The 14,726-nt window shown below is 44.7% G+C and overlaps 1 protein-coding gene and 1 non-coding gene across 6 annotated transcripts in view; one reads left to right on the top strand and one right to left on the bottom strand.

Annotated features, from left to right (window-relative positions):
• LOC126419777 (afadin) overlaps positions 1 to 14,726 on the bottom strand; it is a 1,120,405-nt gene that overhangs the window by 153,573 nt on the left and 952,106 nt on the right. For all 5 annotated transcript variants that reach the window (XM_050086950.1, XM_050086951.1, XM_050086952.1 and 2 more), the window contains one exon: positions 7,784 to 7,942. In XM_050086950.1, coding sequence (XP_049942907.1) covers positions 7,784 to 7,942 — 159 coding nt within the window. The remainder of the gene's footprint in view (positions 1 to 7,783; positions 7,943 to 14,726) is intronic.
• Positions 3,598 to 3,672, top strand: Trnat-ugu (transfer RNA threonine (anticodon UGU)). The gene has a single exon. It is a non-coding gene; the product is annotated as a tRNA-Thr (tRNA).

The following is a 14,726-nucleotide window of genomic DNA, read 5'->3' as shown; positions in this document are numbered from 1 at the left end:
GTCTTGGTACGGCTGTGGTTGTTCCTTAGAGTTTCCACTTCGCAATCACATCAGCAACATTCGACTTGGGCAGCTTTAGAAGCGTTCAAATGTCCCTAACGGATTTGTTGCTCAGGTGACATCCAATGACTAGTCCACGTTCGGCGTCACTGAGCTCTCTTGACCGACCCATTCAAGCTGATGGAGCTTCTCTACTGACAACACAATACTATGCGCCTCCTTTTACATTGGCGGGTGTGGCTCTTGTGACATCTAGTGGTTTTAGTAGTTGTTGTTGTGGTCTTCAGTCCAGAGACTGGTTTGATGCAGCTCTCCATGCTACTCTATCCTTTGCAGGCTTCTTCATCTCCCAGTACCTACTGCACCCTACATCCTTCTGAATCTGCTTAGTGTATTCATCTCTTGGTCTCCCTCTATGATTTTTACTCTCCACGCTGCCCTCCAATACTAAATTGGTGATCGCTTGATGCCTCAGAATATGCCCTACCAACCGATCCCTTCTTCTAGTCAAGTTGTGCCACAAACTTCTCTCCAATTCTGGTCAATACCTCCTCATTAGTTATGTGATCTACCATCTAATCTTCCGCATTCGTCTGTAGCACCACATTTCGAAAGCTTCTTTTCTCTTCTTGTCCAAACTATTTATCATCCACGTTTCACTTCCATACATGGCTACACTCCATACAAATACTTTCAGAAACGACTTCCTGACACTTAAATCTATACTCGATGTTAACAAATTTCTCTTCTTCAGAAACGCTTTGCTTGCCATTGCCAGTCTACATTTTATATCCTCACTACTTCGACCATCATCAGTTATTTTGCTCCCCAAATAGCAAAACTCCTTTACTCTAGTGGTAAATTCCGCAATACACAGTGGTGTCAGGATCAGACAGTCTATTTAGGGCACCTCCCCGAATTGAGAGCAACGCATATGCGTTTTGAGAATACACGAGCCTCGCTACTTTGGTTCGGTATCCGTCATAAGACACGTCTCGGAAGAAACATCAGTAGACAACGAGATTTGCAAATTACATCCTGGCAAGAGTGTTACGGGATCCAAGCGACCTCGATAGTAAGCCTTATTACACGGCCGTGTGATGGATTGTGGCATCAAACATTAAGGTGCGCAGCGACACAAATCAATATAAGGGCGGTCGCAGGCGGTACTGAAATACGCATCAGTCCGGCGTCGCCTGATGGCCACTCTTGGCGGCCAACTGCACGCACTGCGGCGGTTCCTGGATTACAACAGACGCCAATGAAACCAGCAGGTAGACGTGCTGAGGCGTGCTGCTGTCTGAAACACCATCCCTAGTTTCCTTAAAGTGTGCTGTCGACAGAACGCTAGCGAGAAATTAGCCATTTGGAAGAATTCCTAATACGTATGAGCTGCTGCACATAGCAGATGATTAAGCTGTATAAAGCAAGATAAGCAGCAATCTGAGGCAATCTGTCGGCAGAGTATAGCGCTGACGCAAGTACAAGTGTGTCGAAGCACACCGATCAGCACACACTGCTGAACACGGGGCTCCCCAGCAACAGGCCCTTACGTGTTCCTGTGATGGACCCAACGACATCGTCTAGGACGACAGCACTGGGCACGGGATCGTCAGATTGGCTAGTGGGTTACCAGAACGAGTCGCCTGGTCGGATTAGTGGTGCTCTTTGGCACACGAGGCACAGTCGTTTGTATTGTTCAAAACAAGCTGCCGTACAGTAGCCACAAGCTGTTTGTGTTGTAAGTTCACCAGATGTCGCCAATTTCGGCACACACTAATTTTCAATAATTAATTGCACAGCGAAAATAAAGGAGGATACAATAGCTGATGTCTGTAATGAGCTTATAACGTATATGAGGCATTATAATAATAAATAGCAATGAAAAAGAACACGACAAAAATAAGATTGTTAAAAGAGGAAGAGTTTAGAAACAGTAGTTGACATATACTCTAGTGCCAATATTCTAAATAATGACATAAATAATAAACTTCTTAGATAGTGCACCGGATAATATAAAACAACCAAAAAACAAATCGCTAAAGAAGCCACAATTAAAGAAAATAGTGCTACATATTATTGAAAACTAGTGTATGCCGACATTAGCGACATCTGGTGAACTTACAACACAAACAGCTTGTGGCTACTGTGCGGCAACTTGTTTTGAACAGTAGTGCTACAGACAACATGACTCGTGCATATGATGTTATTTATATATATTTGACGATGCTGGTGCTGATTCTGCCTTTAACATTTGACGATGCCACTATGGCTGCAGTACATTAGGATGTTGTTTTTATAAAACAGGTATGCCTCTTCATACTTAAAAGCGCACAAACGCATATATTTGTCAGTAGTACTTTTCATTATGGTCTATGTATTGTTTTTAAGCTGTAGACAATCTGCGAGTATATTTATCTTTTTCCCCATTTTTTGCTGCAGATCTGATGATGGTCATTATCGACCGAAACCGGTAATCTGTTAACAAAAAGTTTGTGACCATAGACGTAAATTAAAGGAAACTTATTTAATTAATACCTTTGATTACAGACGAGTTGATTGATACAGATCACGGGCGAATCGGCCCTGTAGTTTGAAAGTCAGTTTAATTAAATGCCAATTAAATCAGATCAAATGAATTTCCCCCAGCAATTACGGACTTCCTCATCACTGAACTTCCAGTTGGTGAAAAGATTATAATTTTCTGACGCCTGGTTCAATTAATACATTATTTGTACATTTGGCGTACTCCTGGAAGGCCAAGGTAGACGTTGGTTTGAATTTCAGTCCTCCTACACCAGCGGCGGAGGGACACATCCGACTCGCCGTTTTCGTAGAAGGCCCCCTATTCCAGCTCCCATTCTAAGGACCGCAGGCCTGCCTTCACGTGCCGGAACAAACTCTCAAGAGGCGCAACTGTCAGTGGTCATAGGACTCTCTTCTTGCCGGCGGAGGAATACAGTGCGTTGGGTCTTCGAACACGGAAAGACGTGACGTCATCGACGGCGCCACTGAAGTCAGTTATTAGTTGGAGAAAGTTTATGATCATCGTCAGCTAGTAAGTTAACGCCATTATGGACGAGTGTGATTACATCTTGCATTGGTAGAGGCCACTTATCGCGTGACTCGCTACATTACTGATATGGACATACTTATCCATACAGGTATATAGTTCTGGCAACACCGGCCATCACCTCCTTCTTCTGTGCGGATACACAAATATTCCCCTAACTCTTACGGGACTTGGTAAGAATGTCTTCCACGAGTAATGAGTGTGTTGGGGTGGGACAAAAAAAAAATGGTCAAATGGCTTTTAGCACCATGGGACTTAACTGCTGAGGTCATCAGTCCCCTAGAACTTAGAACTACTTAAACCTAACTAACATAAGGACGTCACACACATCCATGCCCGAGGCAGGATTCGAACCTGCGACCGCAGCGGTCGTGCGGTTCCAGACTGTAGCGCCTAGAACCGCTCAGCCACTACGGCCGGCGGGGTGGGACACTACGAATGTAGTGTGTGGACATACAAGGTGAGAATGTGGGTCTCGTGGGAGGGGTGAGCGAGATAGTCCCCGCAGTTGCGCTATCCTCTGTGCCCTCGGTGGCTCAGATGGATAGAGCGTCTGCCATGTAAGCAGGAGATCCCGGGTTCGAGTCCCGATCGGGGCACACATTTTCACCTGTCCCCGTTGATATATATATCAACGCCCATTAGCAGCTGAAGGTATTAATGTAATTATAATTTCGCTACATTAGGTCAGTAATCAGTTTCCTTGTGCTAATCTGTAATAATTTCGACGCAAAGCAATAGGGTGTGTACGAAACAATACGCACGGGAACGCATCATGTTTCTGAAGTAGCAGTCTAAACCGCCCCTCCCTGGGACGGGATACTCAACTTTAATTACTATTAGTATTTAAAGTGTCTCTCGGGGACCCTCTCCTAATTCTGTTACACCATTCATCACAATGTCCGTAACGTCTTTCCTGTTTAACTGTTCTTGTGTTTTGATCTGCAGCAAGACAAGTTGTCACCAGTTTCTTAGCTTAATTTGTGATCTGTAACCGTTATTCGCTTGTAACGGCATACCACTCGTTTAATGTGTGATTCACATGCCAACACTTTACCAGACCTGCCTGTTTTTCCTTGGTCTATGGCTTCCCCCCATGAACCATGGACCTTGCCGTTGGTGGGGAGGCTTGCGTGCCTCAGCGATACAGATAGCCGTACCGTAGGTGCAACCACAACGGAGGGGTATCTGTTGAGAGGCCAGACAAACGTGTGGTTCCTGAAGAGGGGCAGCAGCCTTTTCAGTAGTTGCAAGGGCAACAGTCTGGATGATTGACTGATCTGGCCTTGTAACATTAACCAAAACGGCCTTGCTGTGCTGGTACTGCGAACGGCTGAAAGCAAGGGGAAACTACAGCCGTAATTTTTCCCGAGGGCATGCAGCTTTACTGTATGATTACATGATGATGGCGTCCTCTTGGGTAAAATATTCCGGAGGTAAAATAGTCCCCCATTCGGATCTCCGGGCGGGGACTACTCAAGAGGATGTCGTTATCAGGAGAAAGAAAACTGGCGTTCTACGGATCGGAGCGTGGAATGTCAGATCCCTTAATCGCGCAGGTAGGTTAGAAAATTTAAAAAGGGAAATGGATAGGTTGAAGTTAGATATAGTGGGAATTAGTGAAGTTCGGTGGCAGGAGGAACAAGACTTCTGGTCAGGTGACTACAGGGTTATAAACACAAAATCAAATAGGGGTAATGCAGGAGTAGGTTTAATAATGAATAGGAAAATAGGAATGCGGGTAAGCTACTACAAACAGCATAGTGAACGCATTATTGTGGCCAAGATAGATACGAAGCCCACACCTACTACAGTAGTACAAGTTTATATGCCAACTAGCTCTGCAGATGACGAAGAAATTGAAGAAATGTATGATGAAATAAAAGAAATTATTCAGATTGTGAAGGGAGACGAAAATTTAATAGTCATGGGTGACTGGAATTCGAGTGTAGGAAAAGGGAGAGAAGGAAACATAGTAGGTGAATATGGATTGGGGGACAGAAATGAAAGAGGAAGCCGCCTGGTAGAATTTTGCACAGAGCACAACATAATCATAACTAACACTTGGTTTAAGAATCATGAAAGAAGGTTGTATACATGGAAGAACCCTGGAGATACTAAAAGGTATCACATAGATTATATAATGGTAAGACAGAGATTTAGGAACCAGCTTTTAAATTGTAAGACATTTCCAGGGGCAAATATGGACTCTGACCACAACCTATTGGTTATGACCTGTATATTAAAACTGAAGAAACTGCAAAAAGGTGGGAATTTATGGAGATGGGACCTGGATAAACTAAAAGAACCAGAGGTTGTACAGAGATTCAGGGAGAGCATAAGGGAGCAATTGACAGGAATGGGGGAAATAAATACAGTAGAAGAAGAATGGGTAGCTTTGAGGGATGAAGTAGTGAAGGCAGCAGTGGATCAAGTAGGTAAAAAGATGAGGGCTAGTAGAAATCCTTGGGTAACAGAAGAAATATTGAATTTAATTGATGAAAGGAGAAAATATAAAAATGCAGTAAGTGAAACAGGCAAAAAGGAATACAAACGTCTCAAAAATGAGATCGACAGGAAGTGCAAAATGGCTAAGCAGGGATGGCTAGAGGACAAATGTAAGGATGTAGAGGCCTATCTCACTACGGGTAAGATAGATACCGCCTACAGGAAAATTAAAAGAGACCTTTGGAGATAAGAGAACGACTTGTATGAATATCAAGAGCTCAGATGGAAATCCAGTTCTAAGCAAAGAAGGGAAAGCAGAAAGGTGGAAGGAGTATATAGAGGGTCTATACAAGGGCGATGTACTTGAAGACAATATTATGGAAATGGAAGAGGATGTAGATGAAGATGAAATGGGGGATATGATACTGCGTGAAGAGTTTGACAGAGCACTGAAAGACCTGAGTCGAAACAAGGCCCCCGGAGTAGACAATATTCCATTGGAACTACTGACGGCCGTGGGAGAGCCAGTCCTGACAAAACTCTACCATCTGGTGAGCAAGATGTATGAAACAGGCGAAATACCCACAGACTTCAAGAAGAATATAATAATTCCAATCCCAAAGAAAGCAGGTGTTGACAGATGTGAAAATTACCGAACTATCAGCTTAATAAGTCACAGCTGCAAAATACTAACACGAATTCTTTACAGACGAATGGAAAAACTAGTAGAAGCCAACCTCGGGGAAGATCAGTTTGGATTCCGTAGAAACACTGGAACACGTGAGGCAATACAGACCTTACGACTTATCTTAGAAGAAAGATTAAGGAAAGGCAAACCTACGTTTCTAGCATTTGTAGACTTAGAGAAAGCTTTTGACAATGTTGACTGGAATACTCTCTTTCAAATTCTAAAGGTGGCAGGGGTAAAATACAGGGAGCGAAAGGCTATTTACAATTTGTACAGAAACCAGATGGCAGTTATAAGAGTCGAGGGACATGAAAGGGAAGCAATGGTTGGGAAGGGAGTGAGACAGGGTTGTAGCCTCTCCCCAATGTTATTCAATCTGTATATTGAGCAAGCAGTAAAGGAAACAAAAGAAAAATTGGGAGTAGGTATTAAAATTCATGGAGTAGAAATAAAAACTTTGAGGTTCGCCGATGACATTGTAATTCTGTCAGAGACAGCAAAGGACTTGGAAGAGCAGTTGAATGGAATGGACAGTGTCTTGAAAGGAGGATATAAGATGAACATCAACAAAAGCAAAACAAGGATAATGGAATGTAGCCTAATTAAGTCGGGTGATGCTGAGGGGATTAGATTAGGAAATGAGGCACTTAAAGTAGTAAAGGAGTTTTGCTATTTGGGGAGCAAAATAACTGATGATGGCCGAAGTAGAGAGGATATAAAATGTAGGCTGGCAATGGCAAGGAAAGCGTTTCTGAAGAAGAGAAATTTGTTAACATCCAGTATTGATTTAAGTGTTAGGAAGTCATTTCTGAAAGTATTCGTATGGAGTGTAGCCATGTATGGAAGTGAAACGTGGACGATAAATAGTTTGGACAAGAAGAGAATAGAAGCTTTCGAAATGTGGTGCTACAGAAGAATGCTGAAGATTAGATGGGTAGATCACATAACTAATGAGGAAGTATTGAATAGGATTGGGGAGAAGAGGAGTTTGTGGCACAACTTGACCAGAAGAAGGGATCGGTTGGTAGGACATGTTCTGAGGCATCAAGGGATCACCAATTTAGTATTGGAGGGGAGCGTGGAGGGTAAAAATCGTAGAGGGAGACCAAGAGATGAATACACTAAGCAGATTCAGAAGGATGTAGGTTGCAGTAGGTACTGGGAGATGAAGAAGCTTGCACAGGATAGAGTAGCATGGAGAGCTGCATCAAACCAGTCTCAGGACTGAAGACCACAACAACAACAACATGGCTTCCCTCTGTCGTGGTTTTTTTTTATCATCAATTCGAATGCTGAAACCGCATGTAGACGTAATGGAGCCTGACGCCGGCTGCAGTCGGGCCAACAGCACAACAGCAGGTCGGATTCAACATCGCCAGCTCACTTAGGTGAACAAGGCAAACTGACGGCCACTTTAAACACTGCTATCATTCTTTCAATTAATGTCATCATCTCACGTCATCTCAAGAAGCATCAGCCACTAAGTGTATTGCAGCTTTCCCTAAAAGTTACTTTCTCTGCCGCAATATTGCCCAACTTGCTTTCCGAGGTCTCCTCAGCATGCCAGCACTGACCTGGGTTCAGCTCGAGGAAGAAGGGCAGGCGGTCGTAGCCCTCCTCGTAGCGGTAGTCGCTGAGCTCGCTGCCCTTGTTCCACTTCTGCAGCGGCTTCTTCTTGCGCTTGCGGGGGTGGTAGTCCGCAGGCCGCCGGCGCACGTGGAACATGATGGAGCCTGCAACACCACAAACAACGTCGTCACAGTCAAAACAGTAGCTGCCACGCGTCAGTGGCAAACACCAGCTTCCTTAAAACACACACACACACACACACACACACACACACACACACACACACACACACATACAAATATTTTTCTTGACAATGCAGTATATGGCACCCGCATTGTACCCGATGCTAGACGAGATGAAAGGAGCGGCCGGGTATACTGAACGGTGAGAGTAGACGAACGAGATACTTGGTGTGCTTTGGCGATTGTAAGCATTTTTACGTGCTGCTGAAGTTGAACTAGTGGACCACACCCTGCGACAGGTGAAAAAGAGTGAAATACTGGTGCCAGTCTTGTCTGCTTTATGAACTACCTTTTATCAGAAAACTGCAGTGTATTATAATCTAATACACGTTTGTAGCTCAATGCAACTTATGACGGAGCTACAACCATTTATTTCAATTATATGTTGCGGACCTATTTTTCACCTGCAACATGCTGTAACTTCGTATTATAATCTGCCTATAATTATGTTAAGCAATGTACGACATCGCCCGCCCGGTTAGCCGTGCGGTCTAACGCACAACTTTCCGCAGTGGGAAGGAGCGCCTGGTCCCGGCACGAATCCGCCCGGCGGTCTTGTGTCGAGGTCCGGTGAGCGGGCCAGTTCATGGATGATTTCTTGGCGGTTGTCCATCTGCCTTGGCGAATGTGGGCTGGTTCCCCTTATCCCGCCTCAGCTACACTATGTTGGCGATTGCTGCCCAAGCAAGTTCTCCACGCACGCGTACACCACCATTACTCTACCACGCAAACATAGGGGTTACTCATCTGGTGTGAGACGTTCCCTGGGGGGGGGGGGGGGGGGGAAATCCACTGGGACACGAACCGCCGCACTAACCTAACCTAACCCTGAAAGAGTGGTTCGGTGTGGGGCGGCGGAGGGGTGAAGTGGACTGCGGTAGTCATCGTGGGGTTGTGGACCACTGCGGCTGTGGCGGGGACGGAGCCTCTCGGTCGTTTCTAGGCCCCCAGATAACATACAGTACAATACAATGTACGATATCAATGTGAATTAACATCTTATCTTTCAATAGGCATGTTCAAACGCTTAGCGCAATGCACCTATGACTAAATCACCAACGTGTGTTAAACATCTGCATATGTGCTTGGAACGAAATACAAAAGGGCACTGCATAGCTCCGAACACACAGGATGGAAGCAGAATTGTTGGCTCGAGACAGCTTAAATTAGCGGGAAAGAAGACTCGCATCATGGTGCATTGAAGCAACTCAGAAAGAAAGTTTCCTTAGAAACTGACAAAAAAGAAAGATAAAATGACAAAGGAAAGGTGTGCATGCGGTATTGGTCTATGTCTACCGAAAAGAAACTGCTGCTGACGTGCCAATTCTGTGTCGACCGCCAGTCACTGCAACGAAATCAAGTGATTGTATATAAGATTGGGACTGTTAGATTGAGCAATGTGTGGCCAAAGAAGACTCGAACTTCGACTCTCTACCGTTCGCCGGTAATGCTCTTAAAAACTTAGCTACGTCTCATAGCTTGTCCTAAGCTTCGATTCTGTCAATAATATGTCGCTCCCGCCCCAAACTTCGAACTTCATAAAACGCTCTCCTGCATACCTTGGTCTATCAGAACTCCCGAAAAAAAAAAAAAAAAAGGACATCGGTAAGAATACACTAGCTCCTCCGTTCTACGATACAATTCACCTAACTGTTTCGACGCATATCGTATGGTGTAAGTAAACTCGTCTGCTATTGTAATTCTCATTCCAACGCGCGGTACTAATACTGGTATCTGCTGTCTGGAGTACTAGTGGCGGAGTTGGACGGTTCTGAGGGACAACGAGAGGCACCTGAAGGGCGAGACAGCCAGCGGAATCGAGTTTGGTGCCGGCTGCTCTCTGCGAGGGGGCAGCGTGATTGCTAATTAGGCGAGGGTCGTGCTCGGCACTCCAACTCCGCAGGCATCCGTCAGAGACGGGCTACTTGCCGGAGCAGCCCGCAGCCCAGTTTAGAGAGCAACCAGAGCAGGCTAGGCAGCTCACGAAGCAACTCGCCTCCCCAGCCCTGCAGACACCTGTAGTCAGTGTCTGGCATCACAACCCGGGGATGCAATAAAATGACAAAGTGTCTTCCGCATTCGTCCTAGTCACGTTCAGACGAACGCAGCCAGTATGGCATTCGTCAATTTACATTTACAAACGGAGAGACAGAACCTTTTTTTTCTGTAACAGCAGCTAATTCGAATCTGAAAATGACATGACACAAGCGCAGACACATTTTTCTTGAAGTGATTACTATAGCTGTCACTGAGCTGATTATTTATTCTAGTCACAACAGCAAGGTAATTCTGCGACGTACAAAAACTAATCCAAAGAAATCCACTGTTTGTCTCGAAATATACACGCCAGTCCCATAAATTTAGAGACTGGATTAACAAAAAAGAAACGAAAGTTCAGACGGTATGTTTGATACTACGTCTCCCTCATTTGAGTACAACACACAGATCGTTCACACAACCACGTGGAACCGCCAGAAAAGTTGTTCTCTTAAGCGTTGAACTAAATGTGAATTTCTATGGTTTGTAGTTTTGTGGAGGTTCGTATAATACCAAGTCTCGCCACCCGTGGCAATTTTTTCCACGAAAGAATTGTCACATTTCGCATTTCAATCAAGTCGCGGCAGGCATTCACACATCGTTGTTTTTGTTCGGGACAAACTCTGCACAACTTTTCTCCTTTTCAAAGCATTCCGGACAATTTATTGAACACTTGATTCAGATGTGTTCCATTTCGATTTGAAACAACAACAACGCTGACACATTACTATCGCACGTCCACTACTTAACACTGCCAGCTCGCAACCGATTGGCCGAATGCACGGCTATTGTTTACAGTCCTTAGTTTACGCTGCCACCGAAGTTACTTCGCTGACGTCGCTTTATAAGCCAGCAATAAAATCATTCTCGAACTTTTTGGACGGGCGGTGTATGACTTCTACGACATCATCAACGGACAGAGGTAAAACTTGACGTAGCCTAAAGATTTTCATATTTATAGTGAAACTATGTATTACCGGGGTTTGTGTGTTCTCAACAGGTTTCAAGATGCTCCTTAGAGGCTGAAAACTGTAATGACCATCGGAGTCATCTCTCAACGGGGAATGGAATAAATAATTTTTTTTTATTGACAACTTCACAATTTGATTTAAAAAGAGAATAACCGTTAAAATTGTGGTCCTCAGGTAGCGCATGGAATATAATAACAAGCCCACTATTACCACCACCACCGCCACCACCACCACCATCAACGACAAGGACAAATCAGCTGTTTGTTATCCCCGTCAATATATTTGTACAACCACCCATTTTTGTGTATTCGTACTTCACCAAAGTCTTAAAACCTGCCGCGCGGGGTAGCCGCCCGGTCTAAGGCGCCGTGTCATGGTACGTGCGACTCCCCCTGTCGGAGGTTCGAGTCTTCCCTCGGGCATGGGCGTGTGTGTGTTGTCCATAGTGTAAGTTAGTTTAAGTTAGATTAAGTAGTGTGTAGGCTTAGGGACCGACAACCTCAGCAGTTTGGTCCCGTAAGACATTACCACAAATGTCCAAAATTTTTTAAGATTACAGAATACATCCTGAGCTCCAACATTATGAAATACGATCTTCTGACACATAACCTGCACGGATTGGGAAAAAAAAAATCTTTCTTCTTAAGTCCGCAGCTCATGGTCTGGTGATTAGCGTCATGTGGAGTCCGGGTTAGAGCCACGGCTTGGTCGGAAATTTTCTTCGCTCAGGCACTGTGTGTGTGTGTGTGTGTGTGTTGTCCTCATCTTTTCATCCCCTCTTCATTATAAAGACGTGGAAGTCGCCGAAGTAATGTCAACTAGAAAGACTTGCACGAGGCTCCCGAACAACTCCAGACGGTGTTGATTATTTCACTTCATTCTTGTGAAACACAATTGTCTATTTATTCACATAAAGTAATTAGTGCTATCGAGAAGTCACCCCATATTTCTAGATTTCCAGAAGGCTTCAGACATCATTCCTCAAAAGCAGCCTTTACTCAAGTTGCGTGCCCACAGAGTATCGCAACAGCTGTGTGACTGGATTCGTGGTTTCCAATGATATGAGATGATAAAAAAGTTTCCATTCGAAGGCCGTACAGTCCAGAATACGTGTACAGTCAGCCGAAATCACCGGAGCACTGAGGCAGTCCTCGCACCGCCACTAGGTCGTGCTGCGTATCCTCGTCGGACTCAAATCGTCGACCTTGAAGGCCTCTTAATGAAAAGAAGGCGTCATAATCGCACGGGGACAGATCAATTCTATCGGGCCACTGCTCGAGTGTCTCCCACTTTAGTTGACTAACTTGTGCGTGACGGCATTTGCGTCATGGGGACGTGCATTATCATGAGGCAAAAGCAACCCCTGTCCCACGGAACTTGGCGTACCATTTCACAACGGTAGTTTTCGACAGATATGTTGCCCCCCACACAGCCTTTGTTCCCTGATGGATGTCTACAGGTGTCTTCGACAGCCAGGAAAAGGCACGATGGTCTTATACGGACGCATTTGGTAATAACGTCATCATAGTTCACATTTCCGCTTCTTACCGCACGACGTCGGAAATACACGAATGCCACACTAATCCATTGCTTATATGTCGGTGCTTATACAGGGTCTTACAAAAAGGTACGGCCAAACTTTCAGGAAACATTCCTCACACACAAAGAAAGAAAATATATGTGGACAAGTGTCCGGAAACGCTTACTTTCCATGTTAGAGCTCATTTTATTACTTCTCTTCAAATCACATTAATCATGGAATGGAAACACACAGCGACAGAACGTACCAGCGTGACTTCAAACACTTTGTTACAGGAAATGTTCAAAATGTCCTCCGTTAGCGAGGATACATGCATCCACCCTCCGTCGCATGGAATCCCTGATGCGCTGATGCAGCCCTGGAGAATGGCGTATTGTATCACAGCCGTCCACAATACGAGAACGAAGAGTCTCTACATTTGGTACCGGGGTTGCGTAGACAAGAGCTTTAAAATGCCCCCATAAATGAAAGTCAAGAGGGTTGATGTCAGGAGAGCGTGGAGGCCATGGAATTGGTCCGCCTCTACCAATCCATCGGTCACCGAATCTGTTGTTGAGAAGCGTACGAACACTTCGACTGAAATGTGCAGGAGCTCTATCGTGCATGAACCACATGTTGTGTCGTACTTGTAAAGGCACATGTTCTAGCAGCACAGGTAGAGTATCCCGCTTGAAATCATGATAATGTGCTCCATTGAGCGTAGGTGGAAGAACATGGGGCCCAATCAAGACATCACCAACAATGCCTGCCCAAACGTTCACAGAAAATCTATGTTAATGACGTGATTGCACAATTGTGTGCGGATTCTCGTCAGCCCAGACATGTTGAGTGTGAAAATTTACAATTTGATCATCAGAAAAAATGGTTCAAATGGCTCTGAGCACTATGGGACTCAACTGCTGTGGTCATAAGTCCCCTAGAAGTTAGAACTACTTAAACCTAACTAACCTAAGGACATCACACACATCCATGCCCGAGGCAGGATTCGAACCTGCGACCGTAGCGGTCGTGCGGTTCCAGACTGTAGCGCCTTTAACCGCTCGGCCACTCCGGCCGGCTTGATCATCAGAATCGAGGAAGTACAGTACATACTGACGAAACTAAAATGAGCTCTAACATGGAAATTAAGCGTTTCCGGACACATGTCCACATAACATCGTTTCTTTATTTGTGTGTGAGGAATGTTTCCTGAAAGTTTGGCCGTACCTTTTTGTAACACCCTTTATACCCGCATCAGAGTCGCGCTACGCTGCATATACGCTGCAGCAACACCATCAAACGGAAACTTTTTGATGGCCTTACAGAAATGTAGCAGTTCGTAGTAATGGACGGGAAGTCGTCTAGTGACACCTGAGTTATATCACGTGTTTCCAATGAAGTGTTACTGGCTCTCTCCTGTTATTCCTCTATATGAACGATTCAGGTGACAATCTGAGTAGCCCTCTTGTACAACTTAAACCAATAGGGTTCCTTCACAAAGGAGCAATACTAATAATGATTATCATTATGATACATTCATGGTGAGGAATAATCAAGACATAATAAAGATTCACGACGAAATAATCATTTACCTACATGTATCGCAGTACGGTCATACCGGATTCCACCTACTCTGAAAAATGTATACCGTACTGTCGACATAAGTGTTACCGAAATGATAAATTAACATTAATTTCATCATGTTTCCCTACTATACCTCGCCATCGATGTACCAATATGATTATTATTATTGTTGTTTCTTTCCCAAGAAACATGATTTGCTGTAGCTATAGTAGTGTTTAATATGACAGCATTCGAAGATAGTATGTGCGGACTTCGAGTCCGCCGCCTTCGCCGGCTGCGCTTAAACACGGCCGCTCTAAGGCTGACGCTCTCTGCGGTATCCAACAGGCTCGCGAAACGTTGGAACTCGACTGAACCAAAACGCTTGACAGGCGCATTGTACTACAGTAGCCTTCGTTACTTCTACACAGGTACTACATTTGTGCCAAAGATAAGTAAAATTGGTGAGGCGTTGGGTGCACCCTTCCCTTGTATGAAGCGAGGTGACAGGTTGGCCAGTATTGATACTTTCGTACGTCCTTATAGATTAGCAGAACATCAGTTGTGTTTAATAATATAGCATCGTGCATTAACGGGAAATGTGTGGCAGCAATTT

The sequence above is a fragment of the Schistocerca serialis genome, chromosome 9, assembly GCF_023864345.2.
Source record: "Schistocerca serialis cubense isolate TAMUIC-IGC-003099 chromosome 9, iqSchSeri2.2, whole genome shotgun sequence".
In the NCBI taxonomy this organism is placed as follows: Eukaryota; Metazoa; Arthropoda; class Insecta; order Orthoptera; family Acrididae; genus Schistocerca; species Schistocerca serialis.
Note: the sequence above shows the minus strand (reverse complement) of the source record. Positions and strands in the feature narration are given on the sequence as shown.